Below are 13,126 nucleotides of genomic sequence, written 5' to 3'. Positions count from 1 at the left end.
CAAGGATCAAATAGCAAATAATTTTTTATTAAACAATTAATTTAATAATTATCTAAATTTGAGCTAATCCATTTTATTTACAAGATAATTCATCAAATAAATTAAATAATCAAATATTATCACATGATTAATTTATTATTTAAATAAATGGTAATTATCTTTTAATTTGGTAAGGATAATCATAGAAAATATATAAAATTCGGATCTTATAATTTAAAAACAATTTTGGTAATTATCCAAACACAAAAATAGCCAAAAATCCGAATTTTGAGCCATCTGATCCACAGACTCGTCGAGTAGCAAACTATACTCGTCGAGTTTGTCTCACAGACCAGACTCACATCGTGAATAACAGAGAGTCACGTCGTGAGTTTTAGATTTTTCAAAAACAATTTCCAATTCAAGCAATGAACGAATATGATAGCATCAAATACAATTGAAACCAATCAAGCTCTGATACCACTAATGGGTATTATGCATAAGAACAATCATATGTGCTCATACAAACCCTAATACTTGGATCTAGGTTTCTCTATTGAACATGCAATGAATCCAAGATTTGCAAACCCTAATCTAACATGTATAATTCGAAATAAACACTATAAGAACAGATCTAAGTGATTACCTCTTTCAATTGGCTTGAATTCCTTTTGATCTTCTTGTTCTTGAGCGTAGAGTCACAAGTGTAACTCCTCTAATGGATTACAAACACCACAAGCAAGAATTCAACTTTGAGAAAGGAGAGAGGAAGCTTAAAATCGGCCTAGGGTTTCTCTTGGAAAGCAAGTGGCCGAAAATCAAAGCTTAGGGGTCTTATTTATACTGTAGGTTGCTAGGGTTTCAGTCTAAACCCTAATGGACAACTTAGTCACCAAGTAGCCCAAGGAACCTTCTAGAATAAGGCCTTGGACAAAAATATGGTGATCCTTCATCATAATTTCGTTCCCCCTTAGTCCATTAGGTTTCCCAGCCGAAAACTCAACTATCACACATTTGACGTTATGCCCCTTTATTCAATTAGTCTCTTTTAGTCACCAAATTAATTTCTAATTAATTTATGACTAATACTAACTAAATAAATATGATTTCTCCTTTAATATATTATTCTTATAATATATTAATAAATCATAATATCCTCTCTTTCTCATTAAATTACCTTGTCAAGTTGCTTCGGTGAAGGCAACCCAAAAGGACCATGCACAACCGGGTCAAGTACATACCAAATATAGTTACGGGCTTAGACACTGATCCAACAGTATTAAGAATAAAAAAAATAGAAAACTTACTAGAGTTAGATAGTGGATTTTACCTGAAGCAGACTCATACATCTTGACTCTCCCATCTCTTAGATCTCTCAGGTAGTCAGGGCAGCTTCGTAACCAATTCCCTCTCTTTTGGCAGTAGAAACATATGGATTCTTCTGGAATGGTACACGGGACTATCTCAGGCTTTCTCTTGCGTAGAGAAAACTTTTATGGACTTCCAATGTTTCCATTTCCCATAGAAGGTTGTGATATTGATTTACCAGAAAAATTTGCTCGACCAGTGCGCCAAATCATTGTTGATTCAGCAACAATAAGCAAATAAGTCAAATCAATGAGGGTCACATCATGTTCCATCATATAGTACTCTCTAACAAACTTACCATATGAATCGGGAAGTGATTGAAGAACCAAGTCAACACTCAACTTCTCCGAGACACCGACGCCCAACATTCCCAATCTATCAATATGTAACTTCATATCCAAGACATGAGCGCATACCGACTTTCCATCTTCGTGTCTTTTCGCCAATAGGGTTTGAGTGACCTTGAACTTTTCAATTCTTCGAACACGTGGGTTAGGGAGAACAATAGGAGGAGGTGGGGGGGAGTGAAGAATGATCTCGAGTTCGTCGATTGAATCATGGAATATCATTTTCATGAGGAAAACTTGTTCTAACAGATTCAGGAAGACCACACTTGTTAGACTTTGACATCTACAAAATGGGAGAAAATTCAAGTTAGTTGATTGGAATTCTTGATATAACACCCAAATGAAATATAAAGGCTAGGACCCAACACAATATTCTTTTTTTTTTTTTGAAGAGGGATTTCGTAATCCAAATTGCAGAACATTTGAAGGTAGGTAAATGACGATTTACCAATTTCCACCATGAAAAACGAAAATTGAAAATTAAGTTTTAAATGAATTGAAACTCTTAGATCTTTTGAGATTCATTGAACTTTTCAATGACATGTTTAAATCTCGAGTGTGCCCTTCGTTTGTGACTGGGATGTCGAGGATCACAAACAAGTCGTGGATAACCATGCAAATATACATGGTGCCCCCAATGTTACAGTCACCTAATCGACGTGTCGGTTAACCACACACGCTCCATCAATCTATGAAAATCATCGAGTCACCCTTTGCACCTTTGCTTAGAGCCTAATTAGTGTGCCGGTTAACCACACACACTCCACTAATGTCTTAGCAAGGGTACAAAGTGTAATTTAATGGAATAGCACCAACTCCACATTTTTCCTAAAGTAATTAAGTTTTGGGAATTTATAAAAGTGTTTAGTTATTTCGTACTTCATTATACTTATAATGGAAGATTGCGTCCTATCCTACCCGTTCGGCTAATGCCCTTCCACTAGTCAAGAGTGCGGTGGGTAAGAATGGATACCCAATGGCGGTCATTTTACAGGCCGCTTCCTTAAACACCCCTTATAGACTAGCTTCGTGATTGATGCGTACTAGCGGTAAGACTGACTCTTTACTTATACATATATAATATATTAGACTTTTAATTTTATATAGTATACGGGTGTATTTTACACTTTTAAAATACTATGTGGTTTAATTTAATAAAATTATACTTTTAATTTAATTAAATATAAACCATATCATTATGGATTTATTAACTCTCTTTTAATTATACATTTAATTAACTTTATAAAACCATAAGGGTGTAATTTGAACTTTTCAAACAACTAGGGTTTTAGAATTAAAAATTTTCAAAATTAAACTTGTAATAAAAAAATTTTAATTCCAAAAATTAAGGACAAGTTTTGAAACTTTTCAAAATTATCTAGATCAAATTACAAATAATTCAATTAATCAAATAATTTGGTGCTTATCTAAATATGACCTAATTCAATTTCTTGCAAGATAATCCATCAAATAATTCAAATAAATCTAGTTTATCACATAAGGCAATGATTATCTAATTAATTTGACAATTATCTACAAATTTTGTAAGGATAATCACATAATATGAACAAAAATCGAATTTTATCAATAAAAAAACATTTGTGGTGATTATCCCACAACAAAATATGACAAAATCCCAAAAATTCTTCCTTCTGACCATCTGACTCGTCGAGTCAGGGATGGAATTGTGGAGTTCCCAGTGGACTCGGCGAGTCTAGGGTCCAGAATGTAGAATTTTTGACTTTTAGCAATGGATAATCATGTAAAGCATTAAATACATCAAACAAACAGCCTAGGCTATGATACCACTGATGGGTTATGAGCACTACATCAATCCTATGGTGTACATGCAAACACTAAAGCTTTGGATCTATTTTGTCTAATGACCATGCAATAATCATCCAAAGCTCATAAACCCTAGATCTAGCATATAGTAATCGAATTAACATATTAATTAGGGTTTAGATCTTACCTTGATTGTTATGTAGCAATAACAATCACAAATCTCCTTGATCTTCACTCTTGAAAGCTTAGTGCCTCAAATGTTGCACCTCTAATGGAATCACAAACACCATGAGGAAAAAGATGACTTAGAAGAAGGAGGAGAAACACAAAAAAACATCCAAGAACCCTTAGGGATTACTTCACCACGTTTTTGGGGCCTTATAGGTTCCTTATATAGGTAGGCTATTAGGGTTTTCAACTAGGAAACCCTAATTTGACTGCTTAGGCCCTAAGCAGCCCATGGACTCCCTCCTTAGACACCTTGGACGAATTCTTATGGGTTTCCCCATAGTTTTCGTCCACTCCAACTTCTATGGAGTCCATTAACCTATTTATGCAACCATCTTATAATTACACAATCAGTTCCCTTTATTTAATTAATCTCTTTTAGCCACAAAATTAATTCTTATTAATTCTTGACTAATATTAATTAAACAATATGATTTCTCTTTTAATATATTATTCATATAATATATTAATAAATCATAATTAATCCTCTTTCTCCTTGGTTCATCCTATCATTTGCTATGGTGAAGGCAACCCAAAAGACCATGCTCACAATCGGGTCAAGTACATACCAAAATAGTTGTGGGCTTAGACACGTAATCCAACAATTATCACAATAACACTTAGTTAAAATCTGATAATCCTTCTTAGGGTAAAATGACCATTTTACCTCTGGTCAAAGTCAACGTTTTGGGTTGACTCAACTCGTCGAGTTGACCCATCAACTCGTCGAGTTCTATAAATGAAAAACCCTGAAATCGCGACCCAAATCATCGAGTCACCCCCTAACCTGCCGAGTTCCCTGGCTACTCATAGTCGTGATAGAATGAGTCAACTCATCGAGTCCCTTCATAGACTCGCCGAGTTCTACCTAGTACAAAGTCGGGACAAATCGGCACAACTCGTCGAGTCCCTCTCTGGACTCGCTGAGTTACTCAGTCTGTTTGGGCCATCTTAAATGATTAAGTCCCTTACTCTTAAGATTTAAGCTTCTTGTTTCTCATATACACTGAAAATGTCCTTTTAAGGGTAAAGTTTCCAACTTTACCCATTAATAGCCTCCTTTGACGGGTTTAGCTCAAACCTTAAATCTTTAGGACTTAGATCTTGGTCCACAAGTCATCCATACACCAAACTAAAGCATACAAACAGAGATCTAGGCCTTAAACGTCATTTGAACACATAAAGTTTCTGTCTTTACCTCCATACATGGCCTTTTGGGGCTTCAAAGGCCAAAATGACATCTTAGAGCTTGCTTGAGGGTTCCAATGGCATAAAGTTTGCACCTTTATGGCATAACGACCCTTCAAGGTGCTAGATCTGGGAGAATACCCACTTGGGTTGTCCATTTCCAAAAGCTAACATTCTTGGACCAAAAACCCCCCATAAAAGTGAAATGAAGAGATTTAAGAAATCATTGAGCAAGTTTGAGACTTGCTTACCCGAAAATGTTGCAAATGGAGTGAAGTTTATGGATCTACTCTCTTCTTCTTGAGTCCTCTAGCTTTCTCTTCTTCCACAAGCTTCAAAAGCACAAGTTTTCTCTCAAAAAGGTCTCACAATGTCACACGAGGCTCTAGGGTTTCGTGGCTAGGGTTTTGGGAGTTCGAGGCTATAAATGAGACTGACATAAGGGGATTAAGATGCTTAAATAGGGTGCTAAACCCCAAATTTAGGGTTTCATCCTGGCAACCCTACTCGTCGAGTCGAGGCTCTCAACTCGTCGAGTAGGTGACTTAAAATCCCGTGTCAATACTAGTTTCTACTCGACGAGTTTGGGGCTCCCAACTCGTCGAGTTTCTCTACAAAAGTGAATAAATTATAATTAAGTGTGTACCTGGAACCAGGCGTTACACTATCTATCTATTTGTCCACACATACACATACAAATAGTTGCACCTTTACTAAAGAACATACACCCACATACTTTCTCTCTAGTATATTATAGATCAATAAATCCAACACTACGTACACACTTTCTCTCTAGCATCTTAAAGCTCAATAAATCCAACACTACCGTTTACCCTCTACAAGAATCCTAAATCACTTTCTCTTAATATTAAAGAAAATGAAATAATGAATCATAGAGGTCCATAATTTATACTAATATCTTGAAACTGCAACCACTGTTTTATGATTTTCATATGGTAAAAGAGAAAGATTGAAATTAGTGATTATGCTTGAAAGATGAGTAAATATTTAACTGCAACAATTCCCAATATTCCCTTCAAGCTTCTCTTATTTTAAAATTGGAAATACATGCTTCAAATTAGGGATACATAACAAGCTGGGTAAAGAGATATTGATGAGATTTATTTTATTCAGAGCTTGGTGGATAAATTGATACGCGTGTATATAAGAGAGGAGACTACGTCATCCTCATGTAATCATTTGAGACCTATCTCCACCTACACACCAACCATCACCATCATTACACTCATATATCAACCTTCGCCATTTACACACTCTACACCCTACACCACCCTAACAGCCATTACCTATCTCCATCTACAAAGCTTACACCACCAACCACCACTTCTTACATCATCTTCTTTAGATACCCACCTTGGCCAGACTTGGAGAGAACGAAAAAATCTCAATATTTATCTAGTTTTTTTTATCTGTTCGTGATTTGTTTTTTTCGAGACTTACTAATTAATCAAGAGCGATAAGGAATAACAAAACGCAGCAGGCTACCAGGTATTGCATTGATTAAAAATAAGAGGAGGGGAAGAGTTGACCTTCTTTTTATTATCTATCTCTCTACATTTTGACGTAAATAAAAACATTTCCAACCTACCCCTAAATCTCATTTTCTTCTCCATTTCTTCCCCATTCTTGCTCCAACCCTACCCCATTTCCATCTCCATTTGGAAATATGAATAGTATCCCCCCATATATTGAAGAACACTATTCATTTCTCCAAAGATGGAGGTGAAGTTTCAATTGTCAGTTTTAGTCTCTCTTTTTCTTTATTTTATACATTTATAGTTTTTTTATCAATTAATTATAATTCAAATGTAATATATAATATTTTTAATATCCTATTATATATTAAATTATATTAACTGGTCATAATGTAAAGTTTAATATTTGTGTATAGAATTTATAAGAAAAATTAAATACATACTAAAAACTTGAAACATGATAACATATTTTATAAAAGTTTATAATTGAATAATACTTTTTCATAATGAAAAAAAGATAGAATATATATTTGTTAAAATATGATTAGTAGAAGGGGTGTAGTTGATAATTTATGTAAGTTGCAAAAGAAATGTACTAGGAATATACTTTTTGGGTAAAAATAGGGTTAAAATGGAGTAGGGTTGAAGATGAAACACTATTTACTTTATTTATTACTCTATTTTTGGAGGAAAAAATGGAGATGGGTTGGAGATGGTCTAAGAATAAGACAAATCAGACTTAAACCAATTTATGAGCTTCTAAAAAATGGGAGTAAGTGGGAGCAGGTTGGGTGAAAAAGTGATGACGAATTTCGCCATCAATGACAGCCAGTCGGTGAGCTTGTGTTTAGGTAATCTGGATAGATACATTGAAGTAGAGTAGGTGGATGTTGGTTGGTGAGTGTGGCTTAATAAAGTTGTTGGTGGAGCAATTCTTCATGTGTAAAAACCCTAGGTTGTGGGATCTTATTGGAACTCAAGGAAGAAAAAAGAGAAAATAGCAGGACACCATGCATTTTAGAGAGATAATGAATAGCAAAATAAATTAGGCTTACTGGTTATTGCATCAATTGCAAGAAAGAAGAAGCGAATAATAGACCTTTCCCCTCTATTTCTCTCTCTCTCTCTCTCTCTCTCTCTCTCTCTCTCACTCTCTCTAAATAGAACATAGTAGGACACCATGCATTTTAGAGAGATAATGAATAGCAAAATGAATTAGGTTTACTGGGTATTGCATCAATTGCAAGAAAGAGGAAGGGAATAGTAGGCTCCCCCCCCCCTCAATACTTTGATGGAAAGAAGAAGAAAAAAAACATCAAACATAAATCAGATTATGTGCTTCCAAAAAATAGTCTTTATTAGGAGCAATTTGGGTGAATCGGGGAGGACGAATTTCACCATTGGCAACAGCGAGTCGGTGAGATTTAAGTTGGGTAATTTACATAGATACGTTTGAAGAGAGTAGGTAGCTACTAGTTGGCCAATATGGGTTAGTGTAGTTGTCAATGAAGCAGATTTTTGTGTTTGAAAACCCTAGGTAGGGGGATCTTATTGGAACTCTAGGAACGAGGGGGTGGGGAGAACAAACTTTTTTTTCTCTCTTATTGACAGAAAGAATAAGAAAACACATAAGACTTAAATCGATTTATGGGCTTCTAAAAATGAGCTTAAGTGAGACTGGGTTGGGTGAATCAGGGGATAAGAATTTCACCATCGGTGACAACAAGTTGGTAAGCTTTAGGTTGGGTAATTTTCACAGATACGTTGAAGTAGAACACATGGTTGCTAGTTAGTTCGTGTGGATTAGTGTAGTTACGGATGAAGCAAATTTTTGTGTTTGAAATCCCTAGGTCATAGGATATTGTTGGAGCTTCAGGAAACTTTTTATGGAGAAATCTTGAAAGAAAATCAAGATAAAGAAGATACAGTTGTGTGCGTGAGAGAGAGAGAGAGATAGTCTTTATGAACCCATTCTATATCTAATAACAATATAATATTAAAAGAAAATAAACAATAAATATATAAAAGGTAAAACTTTAAAACTAAACCTATTTAAACCAGAAGGAGTGAGTCTCGTCTCGAGCTTGCCAAGGATGCCAAGCCCATGGCACCATCAAACATGTGTCATGTGGGTAGCATGAGGAAATAAAAGATAAAAAGAAGAGAAGAGGGTTGTGATTGACTGTTTTTTTTTTTTTTTTCAAAATAAAAATAACACAACATTTAGATGCTACAAGTCTCAACAACCTTACAACTTTAATGTTATCACTCTCTCCTCCTATGTGGTTTAAATAAAAAATTCTATGTGGTTCCAAGAAATCTCATGAAGCAGCATGCTACTCTCTCTATAGCCTATGACAAAATTTACAATTTAAAAAAAATACTTGAGTAAAAGACATCTACAAACCAGCAGTTAGATTTTATATAATAAAAAAATATATATTTATCTATTAAAGTTAAAAAAAAAAAAAAAAAAAAAAAAAACAATTTCAATTTGCCTTTATTTCAACTAGAAAAGCAGAAACTGATTTTTGCAATAATTCAATTCAATAAATATATATATATATATATATATATATATATATATATATATATATATATATATATATATATATATATATATATATATATATATATATATATATATAAACAAATCTCACTTTCTTTTTCATATAAATTGTTTATTTTCGTTCTCTCTACCACAAGTGGTAGTTGAAGAGAGGGTAATGAATGTTTGAGCTCCTTTCCCCTCTAAAAGTAAATGCAAAGATTTATGGCGAAAGATTTTTCATTAAATTAGATTTCAAAGACAGCCATTTGAGGGTCCAATTTTGGTATGCTTTTAGTGTTTTGAAAAACAGGAGTCATCTTCACTCTTTCTTCCTCATTCAAACAACATTCTTTTTCCACTCTGTGCATGTTTGTACAACTTTCTTGACTACGTGTTCTTGGTGTTGTGTGTGTGTGTTTGAATTTATTCTTGGACAAAAGCCAAAAGCTTTTGTGTAGGTGATGATATTTATTGTTTCCCTCCTTAATTTTGAAGTTTGAATCAAAGGTTTTGATTCCAAAAATCCTTCAAAGTTGTCAACTTTTGCTTTTTTGTATTTAGGGTTCAGTCTTTTATGCTGCTTTTTCAGTGGAAATTAGATGGGATAAACAAACAGAAAATACAAAGAACACACAAAACACTTCTTCTTCTTCTTCTTCTTCATCTTTTCAATCATCTTTCGTCTTATTGATTCACCATTCATGCATATTTCACTCTGGAAACCGATCATATCCCACTGTTCTTTTTTAATTTCCGATAAAAAGAACAGGAAAAAAGATGGTAGCCATGAAGAAATCAACAGAAACCCATCAGTTCTTCGAAAATTACAAGAAAACAAACTCAGAGAAGCTCTGGAACAAGCATCTGAAGATGGGTGTCTCATTAGATCCCAAAGTATGGATTCTTCAGACTCCATCGACATCGAAGACAAGAGTTTGGGAAGATCGAGATCGTTAGCAAGACTACAAGCTCAAAAAGAGTTCCTGAAAGCTACATCTCTTGCCGCCGAAAGAACATTTGAAATCCATGACTCCATTCCCGATTTCAACGAAGCTTTCTCCAAGTTCTTAACCATGTACCCGAAGTACAAATCATCTGAAAAAATCGATCAATTGAGAGCTGATGAGTATTCGCATTTAGCTGAAACTGTTTCAAAGGTATGTCTTGATTACTGTGGATTTGGGTTGTTTTCATTTCTTCAAACTGTTAATTACTGGGAATCTTCAACAATCGGTTTATCTGAAATCACCGCCCATTTAAGCAACCATGCTCTGTACGGCGGCGGAGAGATCGGCACCGTCGAACACGATATCAAAACCAGAATCATGGATTATTTAAACATCCCGGAAAACGAATATGGCCTTGTGTTCACAGTAAGTCGAGGCTCTGCTTTCAAACTTCTCGCTGAATCTTACCCTTTTCACACAAACAAAAAGCTTCTCACCATGTTCGATCATGAAAGCCAGTCTGTTAATTGGATGGCTCAAAGCGCAAAAGAAAAAGGTGCAAAAGTTCATAGCGCTTGGTTCAAATGGCCGACGCTGAAACCATGTTCAACCCATCTCACGAAGATGATTTTAAACAAGAAAAAGAGGAAGAAAGATTCAGCCACTGGGCTTTTCGTGTTTCCTGTTCAATCGCGAGTTACAGGTGCTAAATACTCGTATCAATGGATGTCAATGGCGCAACAAAACAACTGGCATGTGTTGCTTGATGCAGGAGCTTTGGGTCCGAAAGATATGGATTCTCTCGGGTTATCTTTGTTTCGACCCGATTTCATTATCACTTCGTTTTATAGAGTTTTTGGGTTTGACCCGACTGGATTTGGGTGTCTTCTTATAAAGAAATCAGTAATCGGAAGCCTTCATAACCAGACAACTCAAACCAGTTCCGGCATCGTAAAGATCAGTCCGGTTTTCCCTCAGTACAATTCCGGTTCCGTTGACGGAATCCCTGGATTGGCCGGAATCGAAGATGTTGGAGTCGCCGGAAAACGCGAAGGGATGCCGGAAACTCGTCAATTACCGGCTTTTTCCGGCGCTTTCACTCCCTCTCAGGTGATGGATGTTTTCGAAACAGAAATGGAAAGCTCCATTTTCGAAGATTCAAACAGTGTTTCTGTTGGTGAAGTTATGAAAAGCCCTAATTTTAGCGAAGAAGATGAATCATCTGATAATTCAATTTGGATCAATCTAGGCCCAAGTCCTTACGAATCACAAGCCCATTCAACCAAGATTTTGAAAAAAGTAGAAAGCCCAGAGATACAACAGGAATCCGAAGCAAACGGGCCCGGGCCCGCAGTTATACAAAGGGAAACCGAAGGTGAGTTTAGATTACTTGGAAGAAGGGTATCGTTCGGTTTGGAAGAAAATGACGATTTTACCCTTTGTGATGATTACGAAGGGTTAGAATCAGAAAGACAGGAGCCCGGGATATCATGTAGGCATCTTGACCACATAAATATGTCGGGCCTCAACAAGACAACACTTAGGTTACGATTTTTAATCAATTGGCTTGTGACTTCTTTACTTCAACTTAGGTTACCAGGCTCAAACGGGTCGGTCCCACTTGTTCACATATATGGGCCGAAGATAAAGTATGAGCGTGGTGCATCGGTGGCATTCAATGTTAGAAACCGAAATCTTGGATTATTTAGTCCGGAAATTGTTCAAAAATTGGCGGAGTCTAATGGGATTTCATTAGGTGTTGGGATTCTTAGTCATGTAAGGATTGTGGAAAACACGAAAAACCGTATGAATCTTGCGGACACGACATTGTGTAGACCGATGGATGGGGGATTGGTTAGGGCCGAGGTTGTGACTGCTTCACTTGGGTTCTTGACTAACTTTGAAGATGTGTATAGGTTGTGGGATTTTGTTGCTAAATTTCTCAATCCATCTTTTATAAGAGAATATGGGCTTTCGACTGTTGTTGAAGATGAAGATGACGAACGATGATGGTAAGAAATGAAGATTTGTGCATAGAAAACAGCCCGTTTGGGTACGAATTGAAGCGATTTTCTAATGGGATTTGGTGGAAGTATATGTATTTTTATGATATGAAACTTGTGATTTAGAAAGTTTACGGATTTTAGGGCTTGTTTGAAGGGTTCAAAGTTAGGTTAGAAGCTTTGTTTATGGAGTTGAAAGAGCATACCAGGGGCTTTTGTTTCATATATTTGTATAATACTCTTTTTTTATTAAAGAAATGTAGTTGACTTTCACTTGATTGTGGATGTAATGTATTTTGTTTTTCAGTTAATATCATTACATAACAATGTATTTTCGGTTAATATCTTTTGGAATCAATAGGCCACTAGACTTCGGGTATTTTTTTTTTTTGCCACATTTATCACTTCTACTAAAACATAAGAGACGTCCGTTTATCTTTTCTAGATGGTATCCTATAAGGATGAGATTTAGAACCGGAAAACCGGACCGACTGGAACCGGAACCGTTAGAACCGGAATATATAGAACCGGTTTCGGTTCCGGGTTTAAAAATTGGCTTTATCCGAGTTCCGGGTAATCCGGGTTTGGGTCTATCGGGTCCGGGTAAACTGGGTCTAAAAACCGGAACCGGTTTTTGGAACCGGAACCACTTTTAGGGCCGGAACCGGTTTTTTGTGAAACGTTTAAAAGATGCACATCTCATTCGTTTCAACTCCGATTGACATACGGTTTTTCCAACATATAATTTAGAGTTTGTACATGATTTTAGACTATAAATTTGTCATTTTAGTTTTGTATTCAATGAATGTTTTAAAACATGCATATCTAATTCGTTTGAAGTCGAATTGATGTGTCGTTTTTTCCAACTTATAGTTTACAGTTTGTACATGATTTTAGACTATAATTTTGTCATTTTTGGTTTAACATTCAATGATTTACAGTCCTCCGAAGTCGGGATATCAAAACTGAAAATTTTCAACTTTTCAGGTATTTGTTTTTGTACTTTGTATTATGTGAAAATGTTAACACATGCATATCACATTCGTTTAAAGTCGGATTGACATGCGGTTTTTTCTAGAGTTTATTTTAGAATTTGTACATGATTTTAGACTATAATTTGTTAATTTTGGTTTCATATTCAATGAGTTATGATCCCCCAAAGTTGGGATATCAATATGAAAATTTTCAAAGTTCAACCCACTAAGTAGTAAGTAATTACCAAAAAATTCCGTTT

The 13,126-nt window shown here is 35.5% G+C and overlaps 1 protein-coding gene across 1 annotated transcript; it reads left to right on the top strand.

Moving 5' to 3' along the window:
* Nucleotides 1–9,078: 9,078 nt before the first annotated feature.
* On the top strand, nt 9,079–12,170 carry LOC145097783 (uncharacterized). The gene has a single exon (XM_079035424.1). It carries the CDS (start codon nt 9,644–9,646, stop codon nt 11,897–11,899), a length of 2,256 nt encoding a protein of 751 aa, XP_078891550.1. The 5' UTR covers nt 9,079–9,643; the 3' UTR covers nt 11,900–12,170.
* Nucleotides 12,171–13,126: the final 956 nt, after the last annotated feature.

The sequence above is a fragment of the Lactuca serriola genome, chromosome 4 (genome assembly GCF_051521515.1).
Source record: "Lactuca serriola cultivar US96UC23 chromosome 4, Lser_US96UC23_V15, whole genome shotgun sequence".
Lineage (NCBI taxonomy): Eukaryota > Viridiplantae > Streptophyta > Magnoliopsida > Asterales > Asteraceae > Lactuca > Lactuca serriola.
This window is presented reverse-complemented; position numbering and strand designations above follow the sequence as displayed.